The 19276-nt window shown below is 37.0% G+C and overlaps 1 protein-coding gene across 5 annotated transcripts in view; it reads left to right on the forward strand.

Moving 5' to 3' along the window:
* Window positions 1-19276, forward strand: part of SCAF8 (SR-related CTD associated factor 8) — a 204500-nt gene that overhangs the window by 71890 nt on the left and 113334 nt on the right. For 3 of the 5 annotated variants that reach the window (XR_012902730.2, XM_075924488.2, XM_075924487.2), the window contains exons 17-20: window positions 910-1054; window positions 1503-1580; window positions 3281-3502; window positions 5667-7341. Coding sequence is in view for 4 of the 5 variants with exons in the window: in XM_075924488.2 (XP_075780603.2) it covers window positions 910-1054; window positions 1503-1580; window positions 3281-3502; window positions 5667-7327 (2106 nt within the window). In the remaining variant the exon portion in view is untranslated. Of the gene's footprint in view, window positions 1-909; window positions 1055-1502; window positions 1581-3280; window positions 3503-5666; window positions 8027-19276 lie in introns of those variants that run through there. The other 2 variants (XM_075924486.2, XM_075924489.2) reach the window with 1 other exon arrangement.

Raw genomic sequence — 19276 nt, forward strand, 5'->3', positions numbered from 1 at the left:
CTTTCTTTCTCTGTTCTTTCCCCACTATCTTCCTTTCCTGTAGGTTATCAAAATTCTAGTTCCTGAACTAAGTATAATATATAAATATGTATTTGTATTGATTATTTTATGTTTAAAACAGAATATGAAAAGATATGATGGCATTCTCCCAGTGTTCATTCAAATAGTTTAGATATTCTTGCTCACCTATAGTGAGGCAATGGAAGTATATTTTAAAACATTTTCTGACTCTACAGTAGAGAGGCAAGTTGCAGTGGCTTCTTTGCTGGCAAATGTTTATGTCCATGAAGTCTGTAAACTACTTGTTCTTAAAGTTAATCACGTATATATTTGCAGGCCTACGGTCTAAGTATTAATTATAGGGCCAAGTTGGAGAAGTTCTATCAATGTAATTTGGACAGAATGTAGCCCTAAAGAACTTAGTAAGTTAATAGTCCTGTAGCACCAAGCTCATGATACCATTTTTTGCTAGTCTCTAAGGTGCTGCAGGACCATTTGTTGTTTTTTAAGTTTTTTCTGTTACAGACTGACATGGTTACTCCTTTGAGTAGGGTGACCATCTGTCCGTTTTTTCTGGGACAGTCCTATTTTTAAGGGCTGTTCTTGGCATCCTAACTTGCTTTTTTTAAAAAAGGGCATTAGTGTGCCTTATTTTTCCTGCAGCAGGGGCAGGGAGGAGCTGCCATTACTCAGGGCTTCAGCCATTGAATTTATAAAACCTCAATTTTTTATTTACCGGAAGCTGCTGCAGAATTTCCAATCTACCCAGGCAGAACCTTGATTATAATTACCACTTTGAGTTAACAGCAATTGTAATCAATTTATTTCTTTTTCAAAGTCATTAAATAATGTAAAAATTTATAATTTCTGGATTTTTTTTTCTTCCTCTCCCTCCCCCGAAAAAAAAAGATTCCAGTAACTCCAGCTGTGCCTGCTGTTAGTTTAGTTCCACCAGCATTTCCTGTAACAATGTCTGTCCCGCCTCCTGGCTACAGTGGACTTCCACCACCTCCATTCTTGCGGGCAAGTTTCAACCCTTCCCAACCACCTCCTGGTAAGTGACCGTTTTAACTAATTGTATAAGTACATCCATGCTAACATCTTAAACATATGTTATGCCCTCGGATTATTTCTGATTTAGAGATTCAGGTCAGTAGTCTTAGTAAATTCTTCATATTTTCAGTCTGGTTTTAAAAATCAAACTTTAGTTTGCAGATTTATTCGTATCTAGTTTTTTTTTTTTTTTAACTGAAACATTTGATTGTTAGTTGAAACTAACTGTTCATTTGAGTATTGCTTGTGTAAATGGCCACTTAAAGAGGTACATATACATTTTCTGGGTTAAAGTTGGAACCAGTAACAAAGGCTGATTCTCTTCCCATGCCACTGATACTTGCCAGTTTGCAATCTTTTTCCTGATTAGTGCAAATTAGTGAGTTTTTATCATAGTATTTTTATTAGAGTTGGCCATTCTATTCAGTTATTTTGCATTGTTCATGTAGGTTTTATGCCTCCTCCGGTTCCACCAGTGCCACCGCCTGTTGTTCCACCACCTGTTGTTCCATCAGTAGTCCCAACATGTGAGTTGTCTTTTTTTAAGAATGCTAATTTTGTATTAATAAAAACTAGCTACTTAATGTACTAATTTGTACTTCAAGTGGATTGATTTAATTCAGCAAGTAAAAAAAATCTTGATTTAAACAAACAATTTTAGTATGGTTTTGTATTTTGTAACTTTTTAGTTTCTTAAAAGTTGATTCTCCTTATCTGCAGAATAAACCTGATTGATCTGCAACTAAATAAAGTCTTTACATTACATTTGGTTATTTTGTTAACCAGGAAGATAACACTAAATCAGTAATCATTTATTTAAGCATTCATATAGCTTAATTTTCATTTATTTAGATTCTTATTTTTTACATTTATATTATGATAGAAAATGGTGGCTGATGCATTTCTTATTAAAGTTTATCTTGTGATTTGTGTCTCAGTATTTTGGAAATGCTAATTCAATTAATGTATAGAAAATTTTTTTAAATATTTTTTAATTAAATAAAACTACCTAAAATATGTGGGGTGCATAAGGAAAAAAAGCATATCGCAAAATGTCCAAATATTGAAAAGCAAACTGATTTATTAAACAAAGTGATTATTGAATTGAGCTGATTGTTTCTGGTCACCATTATACTTCAAAATTATAGAACAAGTAAATCTCATCCTCTTTCATCTGGTTTTATTTATAGCAAATGGAAGAAGAAAACAAGCTTTTCTTCATTTTCAACTCTCAGTTGTTGTTTTTCTTTCAGTTTGAATGCAGTAGTCATTGAATTGAACTAGTGGAATAAACTGAAATGAAGAAAATATTCTCTGCATTTGCAGAGGGAGGATACTGCCATCAAAAGCTGGTGTAGCACTTCAGAAAACTGTGATTCCAGAAGCTTAGGCAGTATCACTTTCCACAAATTGAATGGTTCAAACTTTCTTTAATTTTCAGCAGTTAACATGTACTGTTCAGTATTATTGTTTTAATTTACTTTAAATTATTTTATAAATAATGGTAAGTTTAGGTCTCAATATATAGTTTCATAATTTCAGATGTAGTTTTAAATAGCTTTATTTTAAAATATCCTGTATTTTTAATTTAAATAATATGATTTTTAAATTTAAAAATAAAACTTGATTTTTATCCCTCCTGTTCTCAATGCAAATTCTGGTAGATACAGGGTTGTATGGGGTATTTGTGTGCTGTATTCACCATTGTATTTAGAACAAGTTTATAGTGCATAGGTAAGTTGGTATAATAATATTAATAAACAACATTTAATATTTTCTCAGCAGTCATTGAAGAAATTATTTGAAAATAATGTATTGTTCATGCATATATTGTTTAATTGAGAGTTGTATAAGTGGCCAAATTACATCCATTAAGCAAATTATTGTTTTCTTTCAGTCCTTGAATTAGACTGAATAATGAAAATAATACATAACTTTTTCAAGTTGGCTCCATTTAATTGTTTGAATATCAAAGCTAGTTGAAACCAGTATTTTTTTCTGTATTAATTCATAATCTACTACTTAAGAGTGAAGCATTGGGAAGCTTATATTTAAGGATTTAAAATGTTTTTTGAAAAGTAGTTTACTCCAAAGTGAACAATATTGTTAGTTTTTATGAACATATTTCATTACATACTCTAACAATAAAGTATCTGCTGAATTAACTTTTGCAACATAGTTTAAGAAATACTGAGATGATTTTTATTCTGTATTTTTTTCCCTTCAGCTCTAGTGCAGCCTCCCCTATCCATTACTCAAGAGGCAATGAAAGATGTTTCTTTTGGTAGCCTTGTTTTACCAGTTGGCACCATGTCTAGTGGTCTAGCCACTCCAACATTATCAACAGGAAGTGTTTTTAACCCTCTTCCAAGCAGCAAACCAGAGTCAGAAGAAAAAGGATCACATCTTGCAGACATTCAGATTTCTTCCAGTGAAAACAACAGATCTGGTAAGAAACGTATACTTACATACAGTGCTTTTTGTTTTGTTTTTGTTTAAAAAAATAAATAAATTAAAGTGCGGTACTCCAGGGGAAAAGTTGTTGAGCACCAAAAAAAAAAAAAAAAAAAGCAGGGTGGGGCCAGCTGATTGTCAGACATTTACATACAGAGGTGCCAGTACGCTCCATTCTTTCCGGGCAGTACCATCACAAATAAAGCACTGCTTACATATATGTTGACTCTATAAATACAAGTTTTTAAGTCAACCCACGTGCATTGTGTTAACCCATTCAAGTGTTGGAAGTTTTCTGTTCAGCATGCTCTTGGATTTTGGATTTGATCAGTGAAGAGTTACCAGTAATGAGTGTTTTTTAGAATCTCCGTTTTCCAGTAGGTAATATCCTCAGTGGATGAGAAATTAGTACATGGTTTTAAGCATTCATTCAGAAATGTCCACATTTTCTTAGTAGGTTTAGTGAGCATGTAGTTTTCCGTGCACCTTAAAACTTTCGATTCAGTCTTTACTATGTGAAGACGTCAGGGGTGAAATTAGGGGTGTAAATGAATAGTTGAATATATTATTAACTGATAAGCCTAGGCTTATTGGTTAATCTTCTGATGCAGAGGCAGCAAGGCTGGGGGAAAGCAGGAGCTGGTGCTGGAGACAGCTGGCTTAAAAGCCAGTTACCCCCAGCACCGGTTCCACAGATGCTGCCTGCCCCCTCCTCCGCCAGTGCTGTTGTCTCTATCAGAGACAGCAGCATAGGGGGCCAGGGGAGGCTGCAAATAGAGGCTGCTTTGCAGCGGCAGCCCCTGTCCGTAGGGTCAGTCCCAGTTCCCCATGGGTAGAGGCTGTTTTGCAGTAGCCTCCCCCTACACTCCCTACAGCAGCTTCTGTCCATGGGGAGCTCAGATTCCCCCCTCTCCCCACGAAGAGGGCTGCTGCCACCCCTGTCGTGTGGTTCAATTTATTTTAGACCCAAGGGAATCAGTACACACCAGGGCTACTTAACCACTTTCTTATTTATTGCAAGCTTTAAGCAGTTAATACAGTTGTTTAAGTTTGACAAGCCTTAAGCACAATTACTATACAATTTAAACCTTAAATACTATAAATGCTAAAGCAATTACAGCGCAAAGCAATGCAAAAGCAATTACTAAAAGATCTACTATATACAATAATAAAGCCTAATTCACTTACGCTTCACCCGTATGCTATCTACAGTACCAGGCAGGTGGTCCCATGCATAGGAATGCCACCACTGATGTAACCAATGTGAAGGGCTTAATCACTTCTAGTTACATTGAGGAGGATGTGTGGGTTAGTCTTGCCCATTCCCTCCCGTCGATTGTTCTTGCTAAGCCCAATTTATAGCAAAGCGAAACTCGGTCATTCTAATAATATTTACCAATTGATTACATATTGTGTAGCATATGTAAAATGCCCAGTGCCCCTATTTGGGGTACATCTTGCTGTTCAGGATGTAACTGCTATGTGTGCAGTTGACAGTTTCATGGCTGCATCTGTACTTCTTTGCTTATCAGAAACAAGTACCAGTACAAGGCCGCTTGTCCTGTGTTCTTGATATGGTCTCACATACCCTGCTTAATCTGTATTTTTATGCAAAACAATGCCTGACTCTTGGGCCCTGCCTGAGTGCTTTGGTGAACCAGACTTGAAATAGGCCCGAAATCCACACTTTGGACAAGGCAGACATCCCCATTTATTGCCATGGCAGGGTGGTGAAGGCTCTCACACCCCCTGCTCTGCTGCCTCTGTATCAGTTGTTTTTTACACTGGCTCCCCTTGCAGACCAGTTCCCACCTGGCACCTCACGCTGCTGCCTCTGATAAAGGATATTAAGGACTAATCGACTAGCTCACAGCGGGGACTCTTGTACATTTCAAAGGAAGAATGTGGAAATTCCATCAACTACTCGACTAGCCAATTAACAGATACTTAATATCCTTACCTTTGATACAGAGACAGTAGCACGAGATAGCAGATTCCTGGGGAATATAGAATAGTCAAACAATAATATTTAATGCAGTTACTCGACTATTCTATTATCCAATATCTGACATCACTAATTAAAATATTATTTGTATTGTAAACTGTTTAGTGTCACATTTAATTTTTTCAGTCTACTAAATATTGTTATTTCATTTCAGTTCAAAATGATGTCTCAAGCAGCTCCGGACTCACGGGAGGAGTGCAGCCACCCAGTGTCTCAAGCAGCTCTGGACGTGCAGGAGGAGTGCAGCCACCCAATGTCTCAAGTAGCTCCGCTCTTGTGGGAGGGGTGCAGCCATCCAGTGTCTCAAGCAGCTCCACACTTGCGGGAGGAGTGCCGCCACCCAGTGTCTCCAGCAGTTCTGCCCTTGCAGGAGGAGTGCTGCCACCCAATGTCTCAAGCAGTTCTGCACTTGCAGGAGGAATGCCACCACCTGGTGTCTCAAGCAGCTCTGGACTTCTGGCAGGACTGCCTCTGCCGAACGTCTCAAGCAGCTCTGGACTTCTGGCGGGACTGCCGCCACCGAACGTCTCAAGCAGCTCTGGACTTCTGGCGGGACTGCCGCCACCAAATGTCTCAAGCAGCTCTGGGCTTTTGGCGGGACTGCCGCCACCAAATGTCTCAAGCAGCTCTGGACTTCTAGTAGTACCACCACCCCATGTCTCAAGTAGTTCGGGACTTCTGGGGATGCAGCATCCAGCAGGTGTTCAAAACATACACCATTTAAGTATTAGTAGTCAAAGGATGCCTGGAATGCCTCTCTTAGATATCCGTCCAGGACTAATACCCCAGTCACCCGGACCAAGATTTCCATTAATACAGCCTGGAATACCACCACAGCGCAATATCCCTCCTCCAACGATCCTTGACCCATCCCTTCATCCACCACCTAGAGGTCCTTTTCCTCCTCCGGGAGATCTTTTTAACCAAACAGAAAGACATTTTGGGACACCTGGAAGACAAAATGTTGATAACATTTCTAATCCAGAAAAAAGGTTACCACTTGGAGGTGATGGCATTCAACAGGAAGGAGACAGAGACTATCGCTTTCCACCAGTGGAAAACAGAGAGACTCTTAATAGGCCATCCCCAGTTGATGTCAGGGATTCTATCGGACGGCCACCAGTAGATCCAAGAGAGGGTCTAGGAAGACCTCCAATAGATGGAAGAGAACATTTTGCAAGACCACATATAGATCTGAGAGAAAATTTTGGAAGACCAAGTGTGGATAATATTGGTCGAAGAGAGCATTTTGGTTTCAATTCAGAAAAACCTTGGGGACAGAGAGGAGATTATGATGAAAGAGAACACAACATTTTCCCTATCTATGGTGCTCCTAAAAATTTCCATGAAGATAGAGAGAGATTTCGGCATATAAATTACAGATTTGATAATAGAAGTGGTCCGAACTGGAACAGGGGATTTGAACAAGACGCTCACAGAGATTTTGATGACCGCAGAAGGCCCTGGGAAAGACAGAGGGACAGGGATGACAGAGATTTTAATTTTTGCAGAGAAGTAAATGGAAACAGATTTGGAAGAGAGAGAATTCAGAACAACTGGATCCCTCCTCCACATCCAAGGGTTTTTGAATATTTTGAAGGGGCCACTTCACAGCGCAAAGCTGATAATATACCCCAGGTAAATGGTGAAAATACAGAGACAGAAAGTCAGCCACCAAATGTGCAAGTGCAGAATGATCCAGAACTTTATGAAAAACTAGCATCTTCAAGTGAGATAAACAAAGAGAAGAGTGACACAGAAGCTGATATAGAAAGTGAACCAGTGGTAGAAAGCACAGAAACTGAGGGGACATAATCATCACTCAGTAGGTAAAAGATACCTTTTGTAAAGTTGTCATCTCTCTGTAATAGATAAATGGCTGACTGGACCTTAGCAGTTCACTTTTGTCTGCCAGAATTAAGTTAATCTGATGTTCATGTTCTTCTTTCACTTAAATAACTGTACAACTGACTTGTGTAGAACACTGTTCTTAATTTGAACATGGTAGGTAAACATTTTTTATTTCTCTGATAAAACACAGACTTGCCCCCAGTTGCTTTTAATGTCACAACGATGAATAACAGCTTGTCAAACAAAGACTTCCTATGGAAGAAAATGGAATTTTTTAGATACTACCATTAGGTTGGCTGTGGAAATTGTTATACTTGAAAGCAGGTGCTGGTGTATCTTGTCCATGTTTTTAGGCTGCTGCAGAATTTTAAATATAGACAAAGCTGTGAATATTACATGTTCCTGAAATTTGGCAAAAAAAAAAAAAAAAAGAAAAAAGAAGGAAAAGAAAAGAAAAAAAATAGTCCTGTTTATTTTAAGGAGCATAATACAGAGATTAAAAGTGATTTTGTAAAATCTACACTATAGTCTCTGTTTTCTCTAAAGTCAGTGTCTGTGATATGTTCTACGTACTGCAGTGGGTTAAAAAATGATAAAAAGTACATTTTAATGTTGGGTGCATTTTGTTTTTAGATGCCAATAAAACATATTTGTTTGATAACAGTGTTCTAGGTATTGTATTTTTTTTTAAAAAAAACTTACAAGTTATGAAAACGTGGATCAGCTATGGTATATGCTTTAGCTAGTTGTTGCAAAAGGTTTATATTACTCTTGTAAGACCAATGCAACAATTATATGTGCTAGAAAGAAGCATATACTTTTATATTGAAAATCATGCAGTCACATTAGTTTATGTATATAACATGTATGTAAATACTTGTGTAAACTGTAAGTAGATATCGCTGTTTCTTGTGCGTGCCTGTGGGTTGTGCACACAGAATAATGAAGACAGGTTAATAAAATTGAAATGAAATTAGGTTATAAAAATAAGTCTTTCACCTTCTTAAGGTAGCAAGATAATTAGATGTTAGGTGTTAATTTGATTAAATAAATCAAATTTACATTTATAGGTACTCTTCTTATTACTTTTAGAAGGCGAAACAAATGAGAGATACTGTAAGGATATACAGTAGGAATTTAATTTTTTAAAAAATGTAGATATGCATGAAGCCAAAATTGAAGCAAATGTTTGCCTTGTCTTATTTTGTAATATACTTGGTGTTCTGGATAGATAGTGGTAGAATTAAAGTACTTTGTGGTTATTTGCTCGCAGTGAATCTATGAAGTCCAGAATGTTGCATGAAAAGTATAAAGCTGTTGTTGGTTTTTCTTGAAAAAATCTACATGTGAATAGAAAAAGTGAGCTTGGTGCTTTGGAGGCTTAATACTGAAATAGAACTTCTGAGTTGAAATGTTGAGATGAATTGGCCTCCTAGGTAATCCAGTTGCACTGCTCTCTTCTGTTTCATCTGTTTTGCTTGCATTTTTTTTTTCCAACCAGAGGTGGAAGATTTGGTGATCTAGTAATGGAAGATTTTCAGCTTCTCCCATTTGCAGTGTATTTATTCTCTTCCTTCCAAAAAAATTCCTTGAGTCCAATGCATCCTCAGACTCAGTTTTGAGAGAGAATTTTCTCTTTCAGTAAGTTCTGAGAGTCGATATTATGTTCTGTAGAACAGAAAATATTTAATTCATGGAAATCTGAGTTGGTCTTTACATTACAGAATCCTAATTTATCTGTAGTTTGTATTGTGTTTAAAAAAATTCCCAAAGGATATGAAGTGTGAGGATGTCACTTGGGTGTTCAGCTGTAGTGCATAAGGATACATCTGGACTGACAGAGAGGTTATATATTATCCTCTTTTTTTTCCTGGTGACCTGGTTCTGTTCCTCAATTATCAGGATTTTTATTTTAAAAGCCCCCAAAATTGCTTTTGTAATTGAAAATATCTTTTTTAAAAGCTTGTATATGAATCATATTACACCTAGATTGCAAGTAGTAATAATATTTAGTATTAGGAAGCAGTGAGATTCAAGTGCATTAAATAAGCAGTAGCAGGTAACAGGAGCATCCTGATATACTGGATACCAGAATGTGCCTGGGGACTTTGGGTTTCACTGTGTTTAGGGCAAAAATACCTTCAAATGCAGACTGTACAGATCAAGGAACTGCATCAGTGTTGGGCCTTATAGCCTTCCAATATACACTAATCAGGCGTGTATGACTTAGTGACTGAACACACAGAATGGCTGTACCGTACTTTAAGTTACTCATTTCCTTTCTTTTCAGTTGGATAGTGCTTTGACATTTTTAAGTTAATAGTTGTACATGGAAAAAGGTTATTCTCATGGATTTTGCAAATGTTCGTAACAAAATACAAATATTTCCAATAGCATTGCTTTCACCATTGTGTGTTACACAATGAAACAAAAAAACAAGATAGAAAAGTTAATCTTCCTTGCCTTTTCTTAAATTGAGATTTGCAGTATGTTCATTGTTTGCAGTAGGATGGTGCACCACATGGTGAGAGAAGTTAAACAATTCAGTTGGCAAGGCTATATAACCTGGTCACATTGCCATTTGCTTGTGCATGTTTGTTGGGTCAGGGAAAACATGTTGACTCTCTGCAATGTATATTTATTAGACCTAAGAGCATAACTGTGTTAATATTTTAATCTGTTGTGTAAACGTCTTTTAAAATTTAATAAATTGGCTACTGTACTTAGTGTAGATGTATACTGTACTATTACAGTTTCAAACAGATTATTGTGTAGAATAAAAATTTATTGTATACAGAAAAATAGTCTTTAGCTGCATCATGTTTCCAGTTAGAACTTTTTTCAGACCTTCTAATTTTAGTAGTGTCTAATCATAGAAAAAGAGCCCCAAGAGTAAAGCATTCACAATATAAGGAAAGGGTCTAAATCACTTCTTTATTAGCAGTTAAAATAGCAAGTTGTAGCTGTTTAATCTTGTCACTGAAAATGTTTCTTTGAATGTTCACAAGAAAATGTTATCCTTTTACAAGAAAAGAATATTCTACGCTCTTGAGCTGTTCTTGACAGTGAAGATATTTGCCACATTCCAACAATTAAAGAACCTGATACATGAGACTGCTTACATTTTGATCTGCATAACTAACATAGAATATGCATGTTTTTAATTTGAAAAAATGTAAATTTAAATGTCAAAGATTAAAATTTTCATGTTTAGTTGAAAACCTTATTCAAATCCATTCAGACATGCAAAATGTTCCTTTTTTGGACATTCTGTGTCCTCTTCCATTCTTTGCATTGTGATTTGTGAGAGCAGATTTCTGTGTCCATATCAGTCTTAGTGTAGGATCATGGCCTTGATTTGGTATGGTGAGATCGTATGTATGCTGACATTATTTTCTGCAAGCCTTAACATGCAATTATTTTAAGCTTTTAAGTGTGAGGTAGGACATTTTTAGACAAATTTAGAATTTGTAAAATTCTGAGATCCTTTAGCAAATTAATCTGTCAAAAATACCTATTAATTTAAAGGGTTCTGTTTATGAAGGTGCTATTTGAGAGTATTGGTCCTATAGTTTAATCTATAATGCACATAGGTGGGCATCACATTTAAGTATCTTTTTAAAGATTTTGAGATAGCCTGTGGAGGAAATTCATAACATAATGCTTGTGATAGATCAACTTACTGATCAAATTTGAAAGTATACAGAGGTTCCACATGCCTGAAAAGGTTTTAATTCATTTTCTGGATTCTAAATCCAGTGGGCCTCACATATTTCACTCACTTTATCTTCAGAACTGCAAAAATTGAATGCCAAATTTCCTACATTCACATTTAGAAATAGCAATTAGTGATAGTACCCTTCCCCCGCATTATAATAATTAAACTAAAAATGAATGTATTTCACTTTGTAAACCTGATCAGTTTTTAAAATGAGGCTGTGCGCATCATTAGGGTTTTTTTTAATGTACGTAATAAAGGGCACAATGATTTTTGCTTTCCTGTTTAAAATGGTTATAAGTGTTTCTTTTAGTGTTACATAACCTACTTTTTTTCTAACACATGCAAGGAGTTCTCTGGACTTATGCAAATAGATTACATTTTGGCATATTCCTATTTCCTGGATGCTTATTTTCAGTCTTGTGTTAAGCAAACCACTATTGGAAGGTGACGGACACTTGGCCTTTATGAATTTTCAGTTTTTGAATCAATTGCTTGATTCAATATCTTGACACATCCTGTTATAAATATGAAAATGTTTAATCAAACAGGAATGTCAAAAGTATATTTTCTGTTTCCCCTTCATACTGTAATAGAAGCCTGGTATGGGAATCAGAATGGTGGCTGAGAAAATAACTGGTTGACAGAATATCTTAATCATAACCATTTGCTCCCCTGTTTAAAGGAAAAAAAGAAGTTTGATGCAGATGGTGTTCGTTTTTGATAGGTTTAACTATATTCTGTATTCATATTATGCAGTGCTTTTGACTCTTCATGATAAATTGTTTTGTTCATTTTGAAGATAAGGTGTGAAGAAAATGCCACGTAGAGCTTGTAAAAATTGAAGAAAACTTTTAACATCTTTTTAAACAACTGACCTCCAATAAAAGAATCTTCTCTGAAATGGGTTTTTAGGTGATGATGATCTGGCTTGTTTAAAACACCTAAAGTAGTTATTTTGAGGTCGGTACTCTATAACATTTGATTTGCCTTAAAATTGTATCCTTTTGTAGCCTACACACACAAATTGGCATGATGAAGAAAAGTAACTAAGATGAAAGTCCAACTCATACCATCTTTTAGGGCCAAAGATTAGAAGGGAGGGAAATGTTTGATTTACTCATTAAACAAACATGAATTTGTTACACAACTTACGTTTTTTTCAGTTTGTTTTTTGAAGTAGTTAAAATATTTGATTTTATAAGGTCAGTGATAACAGTTGTCATTGGTATCCTGACTTTCAGAATTTACAGAATAAATTTTAAATATTGGGGGATTAATTTAACTTTCCAATTTTTTTCTTCGTGCTATTAGATACAATCATATTCATATACCTACACATTTTTTCCTATATGACTAAGTAATCTCAGATACTACTTCTGTACTTGTTGTTCTGTCAATACTTCATTTTTCTTCTATATGGATTTTTCCTGTGTATCTATCCAAATCATAACACACATGATGAGAGTTAAAGCTACCATACATCTGATGTTTTCCAGTGAACTTCGAAACATTTGCATGCTGCTAGTCAGAGGAATTTAACCTCTTTATGAAATGAGAGCAAGACACATAGGTGCAAGGCTACTTAATCTAGATAGAGCACATCTGCATTGGGGTTGTAACTGTATAGCTATATTGATGTTCAAAAATTTCCAATATAGACAAGTACTTCACTAGTGAAAAAACTCATTTATCAATCCTGGCCAGTGTTAGTAAAAATTGAGTACATCAGGGAAGGAGCAGACTTTGTGTCTGAGTCTAATTTTCCAGTCGAAAGTGAGATTGTGGTGTATAGTATGATCTAGAAAATTGGGAATTGGAGCCCTGCTATCATGGTGAGATCAACATTAAAAATACTTATCAGCTAAATAAATGATTCCAAAATACATAATCATTTTTTTCCATTTCCCCCTCCTTCCAAAATAACCCTACCATTACTCTTTAAATTGATCAAAATATTATATTTATCACACAAGTTATTCTAGTTACGCTGTTAATGAGGTAATTGGGGCCTGAGTGCCTCCCATTAAAGGAATATAAAGTATATGGTTTAAGTTAGCAGTATAGTCAAAGGAACACATTACTAGCTCTGGGAAATATGAGGTAGGATTCTTGTGGCCTTCATAGTATTTCTTTCTAAAAAATATCATTAGCTGTTGGACATCAGTCCAATGTTTTCTCTTGGAATATGTAAGAGGCTTGATCATAACTATTCTGTCACTAGAGAAATGTATTAAAAGTCTTACCAAGAATACCTTATGTTTTATAGTTTGTTAAAGTTTCAAGTAGTTGGAAATACAGGCACTCTCCGAGTTACAAACATCTGATTTATGAACATCTGTACATACAAACAAAAGTTCACCTGCAGCCTCAGGAGAGTAGGCAAGAGGTGTGGATGGTGGCAAGCTGCACAAGTGTTGGCCAAAGGATTCTGGAGGATCGGGGGTGATTGCTTCTCCAAAGTCCTCTGATCTGCACTTGTGCTGCTTGCTGTCTCCTGGTGAACGAGGGCTGGGTATAGCCCACTGGGGGAAGAGGCAGCAGCACCTGGGGGATGCTCAGAAATCCCCTTCAGAATCTCCATCCACTTCCTCATCCTCATTTAATTAAACCTGTCCCTCAAGCACCAGCATTCAAAGTTAAATAAAAAATACTTTGTTTCTCATTTTTAGTATTTATTAAAGGTCCAGGAAGGTAGTTTATACTCCAATTTTTTTTTTGTTGATAAACTTGACGCATTTTAAAAATGAATATTTGACAATATCAGCTGTATGAGTTCTTGGTTGATTCTCATTAGCTGTTCCTGAATAGTTACTGATAAAGACAATTGCTTCATTTTTATTAAATATATGCTCAATACATTCAGAAAGAGCCCCATATTAGTTCATTGTTAAGGATGAGATTTTAATTGCACATCGGTTTATGGAATTCACAATTAAGTTTCTGATTAATCAATTCTGCTATTATAATTTGCAGTTTTTCCTCATTACATTGTATTCATAAAAACTGGGACCTTTATTACATGACCACAAAATATTTTATGAAGTAATACCAAAAGATACAGATTGCATATGGGGCTTAATTAGATAAAATATTTTTCAATGCTCTATTCAGTTTGCAATCTTTTTATATATGAATAGTGGGGCAAAGTTAAAGTTGTGGAAATTATAACTTTGGGGTAAACACAATCAACCTAATGTATATTTTGTTTAAAGAAAAATTAAAAGCTATTTTTACAAAATACTAACATTTTTAGTGATTAGTTTTCAAATGTCTAAAGATGTTTGAATTTGTCTTGCAGCATTCTTTTGAAGCAAATCTTTATGCTGAACACAAACAAGAAATTTAAATTAGATGTAATTCTTTGGTAAAATTATAAGCTTCCAAGAATAAATATTTAAGATTCAAATGCCATCTTATCTATTTCTGTAACAAAACATTGAAATAAATACACTCAGTTTTGGTAAAAACAAATAACTTTAAGTGCCTGATACACTGACACTGGAGAACTCAGACACCCAAGAAAAGAAGTGAAGACATGTATGATTAGGGTTGCCAGATGGTTTCAACAAAAATACCGGACACACTTGACATTACATCACAATCTACATTACATCTTACTTAGAAAACATCGGACATTTATAGTTTCTCAATTTATTTTCCAAACAGAAAGCTCAAATACTGGACTGTCTGGTTCAAAAACGGACACCTGGCAACCCTATGTATGATGAATATGTTGAACTGAAGAATGTATACAGAAATGTTTTTTCTCTTGAGTGAATCAGTCCCCAGACCAAGCTCAGAGTACTAATTCAAGTGCTGACCTGAGGATAGTTTGATCTGTTACCCTATTCATTTCTTACATCAGTAGTTTCACATTTAAATAAGCCACTGTCTAGATGACAAGTTGAAAAGTTGCAAGTATTTTTACTCAGAGAGAAAGTATCTGAAATATTTCCTACATGGTAGACAAGCAGTTTTTACTAAATCTCATAAACTACCAATCTGACTTTTAATTGCTGAGTTAAGTACACCAAAAATAGAGACAACTCCACTGAATTTGTGCTGCCTATGCATTTAAATTGTATTGTACTTTACATATAACTTCTAAGTTTAGCAAGCTCTGTAAATAAAATTTAACTTCACATAATTTAACTTCTTTTCATTTGCCTTATGTTTCTATAAAATTACAGTGCTGTTTCATTGGCTTTAATTTAAAAACAATTTGTGAAAACCGTTTTAAGTCAATGGGAGTTCTTCCTTTGACTTTAGAGGGTCCAGAGTTTCACGGAGTTTTCTGTGCCTTAGTTTCTTCTCCAACAATTACAGAAATACAGCTGGAGAATTAGTTGGTTCTAATTTCATTGAGTGACTTCTTTTTCTTTGTATATGAAGGAGGCAATACAAAATAATCCCCCCAGCTACTTTCATGTTGTTACTTACAGCCAACCTTGCCTTTTAAAGATTATATCAAGACTGATAGTAGAAAAAAGAAGTCCAGTTTTACCAAGAATGTCTGGAAAAATTGCCAATTAAACATTTCCTCGTCCAGTTCTTACTGAACCACAAATAAAAATCCCATAGCTGGAGCTATACTTAAACCTTCCTTCCATTTCTGAAATTTTGGAAGTTTGTGCTCAAGCCCTAATGCCTACCAAGCATGTTTCTAGGAGAGCAACCCTGAAACTTCCAGTGCTCAGTTCTTTCTTCAGGGTGCAAAATGTAAACCTTATTTTCTCCTGTGGCTTGCTGATACGTTAGTTAATTTCTATCTCAAAAAGGGTTGTGGTGTATTTAAACAGCCACATACTTAGATATCTAAGTTAAGGTTGGGACTTAAGTCTTAAGTACAGTTTATACTAGGAATCGGTTTCTCTACAAGGGATTTAATAGATTGTTGATTATGCACAACATTTTCTTTCTCTTGGTGGCTGGGCTCTTGGCTTTTTATGCAGCTAAGCAAAATGAGCAGTGGTCTTAAGTCCAGTCTACTACCTTCTCTCCCTTTTTTCACCCTTGCTAACAAGCACAAGTCTGTTGCTGTTACCACTATAGAAGCTGGGGACTTCTCCCACACAGCACCCCTAATCTCAATGTAGACTTCAAAGAACTACTTCTAAGCAGATAAATGTATCACTTTCCTATAATAGTCTGCTCCTTTATTTGTATCTCTTTTCTGAAATCTCCTGTTTCATGAACATGTTTCCTATAACTCAATTATCAAGTATCTAAATTTAAGGTAGTACGCCTCTGGAGAAATTTGTTACGTTTTTAACATAAAAACAACAAGGAGTTCTGTGGTACCTTAAAGACTAATGTTTATTTGGGCATAAGCTTTCATGGTCTGGAACCCACTTTGTCAGATGTGTTGGGTTTCAGCCTACTAAAGCTTATACCCAAATACATTTCAAATAGATGCCTTAAACTGAACATGTTACATAATCTCTCTCACATCCATTTAAGTAAACATTGCAAAGCTTTACCCATCAGTTTGGGGAGTATGACAATCATTCTATATTCATTAATGATTCCGTTTACATTGAAAATCCTTTTAAAGATGTTCAAATATTTGTCAATGTAATTGGTTTCTCTATTTATAGGCACAGCTTGACTCAGCTGTATGATCGCTTGTAAGCAATCCAGTATGCTGGAGTGAGGAGCCTCTCCTCTTTCTTGCCTCTCTTTCTCAGACTTTTTTTATCCTCTAGCTCCACTGCTCTTTGGGCAACTTCGAGTGTTGCATCTCTGCCTCCCACTTTTACTTTTTCTGCCTTCAGTTTTTGCTCTGCCTTATTTGCAACTCACTTTCTTAGGCCTCCTGGTCCTTTTCACAATTTCCTGTTTACTGGTTCTCTAATATGACCAGTTTAACCTTTATGGCTGCCTCTCTGGGACTGGTACTCAACTAGCTTCCCAGTCTCAAGCCCTCTGGCTGGATCATTTTCGCTCTTCCTGCTGTTTATCACGATCCATGACTAGAGATCTCATCTCATCTACATTTCTCCTTCCAGCATTTAAACCACAGCATGAACAGAGTCTTTCTAAATAGCATCTGTTAAATTTAGCTTATATCTCTGGTTTACTCCTTTTGTTCTGTTTCCCCTTCCAAAAATAAACAAAAATAACAAACTGTAAATTTTCTTTTATTTCCAGCTTTCTCACTTGTTAATCTCTCTGTATTTCTCTTCTTTGGTCTAGATGTGGTTGGAGAGTGATCCTTAGCAAACCAAAAAACTGGAAGTACAATCTTTTGCCAATGCCACTGTGATGTTTCCTGATGGGTTAACCAGGGTTTTGAGACGCCATAGTAGTACCAGCCCTTAGCTCAATGATCTCCAATCTTTTTAACCATAGCATCACCTTTTAAATTTAAGTGCAATGTAAGATCTATCTCAAACCCAAATACGCTTGCCCCACTCCCTCCACCCCTTCTCCAAGGCCTCACCTTGCTCATTCCACCCCCCTTCTCCCATCCTCCCTCACTTTCACCAGGCTGGGGTAAGGAGTTGGGGTGCAGGCTCTGGTCATGGGCCAGGGAGTCTGGGTTGTGGGAGGGGCTCCAGACTTAGCCCAGGGTGGGGGATTGGAGTCCAGAAGGGGTTTCAAGGTGCAAGCTCTGGGAAGGAGTTTGGGTGCAGGGGGACTCGCATCTGGCGCAGGAGGTTGGGTGTAGGAGGAGGTTCAGGGCTGGGACAGGATTCAGGATGCAGGCTCTAGCTGGGCACTATTTAACTGAAACGGCTTCTGGGAGGTGGAACAGTGGAGTTAAAGCAGGCTTATTCCTGCCCTGACCTTGCACCACTCTTGAAAGCAGCTGGCATGTACAGCAATGGCTCCATGGTGCCATGTGCTGCCCCTCATTTACAGGCACTGAGCCCACAGCTTCTACTGGCCACGGTTCCCTATTATCAATCAGTGGAAGCTGTGGGAATGGTGTCTTTAGCCAAGGACAGCATGTGGAGACCCCCTGCTCTGCGCCTCTGGGGCTGCAGGGACATGCCAACCACGTCCAGGAGCAGCAATTACCATAGGGATAATTACTCCAGACATGACAGGTTAGGCATTTTAAAACTCATTCCTCGAAGAATTACATTTAAGCATAAGAGAGAAATGAAAATTATGAAATGCACAGACCAGTCAAAACCCCAACCTAGGCCACTTTGCAAGCAGTAAAAGAAGTAACAACCCCCCACGTGTGTTGGTTCGGGAGATGAGAGAGAAGGGCAATGTGCATTTGTGAGAGTGACAGAGACACAGAGTATGAGAGCATGATGAGAGATTCTCTCTGTGTGGAGATAGGGGACGGGACTTGGGGGAGGAAGGACACCTTCACATCAGCACCCTTCTGCTTTTCCCACCCAGCACCCCGCTCCCTCACACATACAAGCAGGAGGCTCCCAGCGGGGTAGCCTCAAGGCAGACAGCAGGAGCAGCATGACAGTGGGGGAAGGGGTAACTGAAGTGCCAGCACTTTATAGCTTCCTGGCTAAACAAGTCAAGATCACCTTTCACAGTCTCCAAGATCTACCAGTAGATCCCGATCTACTGGTTGGTGACCACTACCTTAGCGTCTCCCTCACTGCCCCTGCCACCATTAGCACAAGTACTCTCCTCTGTCTCTGCAGTCTCTATCACCTAAGCAAGTTAGCTATAGGCACACTGCAACCCTGAGCATCTTGAAGGGTGCAACCATTATTTCACTGGACATTCAGGGTGTATCTACACAGCAGGGCTTAACTCAAAATATGCAAATTGAGCTACATCAGTTGTGCAGCTTATTTTGAAATTGGGAGCATCTACACAGCACTTGTTTCGAAATAGAGCACTCTTCCTCCAACTTCCCTTACCTCTCGTACAGTGAGGGTTACAGGAGTCAGAGTAAGAAGTCCTCCAGCTTGACGGTATTTCAACATTATTTCTAAATCACTTCCTGCTCTGTAGACTAGTTATTTTAAAATATTGTTGCTGTGTAGATGTACCCTCAGTGTGTACTCAGCCACTGCTCATCAAACAAACAGCACTTAACTTCTGCTTGCTTTCTCTATGAATAAATATATTATAACTGAAATTCAAACAGTAGGATTAATGGAAACAAAGGCCTACATATACAAAAATGATGTGTTCTAAAGCATATGCATATTACCTAGTATGTGGAAGTTTGTCTAGTTATGCTGCTGCTTACTTAAAGTCCTCCT

This window comes from Pelodiscus sinensis, chromosome 3, assembly GCF_052426305.1.
Source record: "Pelodiscus sinensis isolate ZL-2025 chromosome 3, ASM5242630v1, whole genome shotgun sequence".
NCBI lineage: Eukaryota > Metazoa > Chordata > Testudines > Trionychidae > Pelodiscus > Pelodiscus sinensis.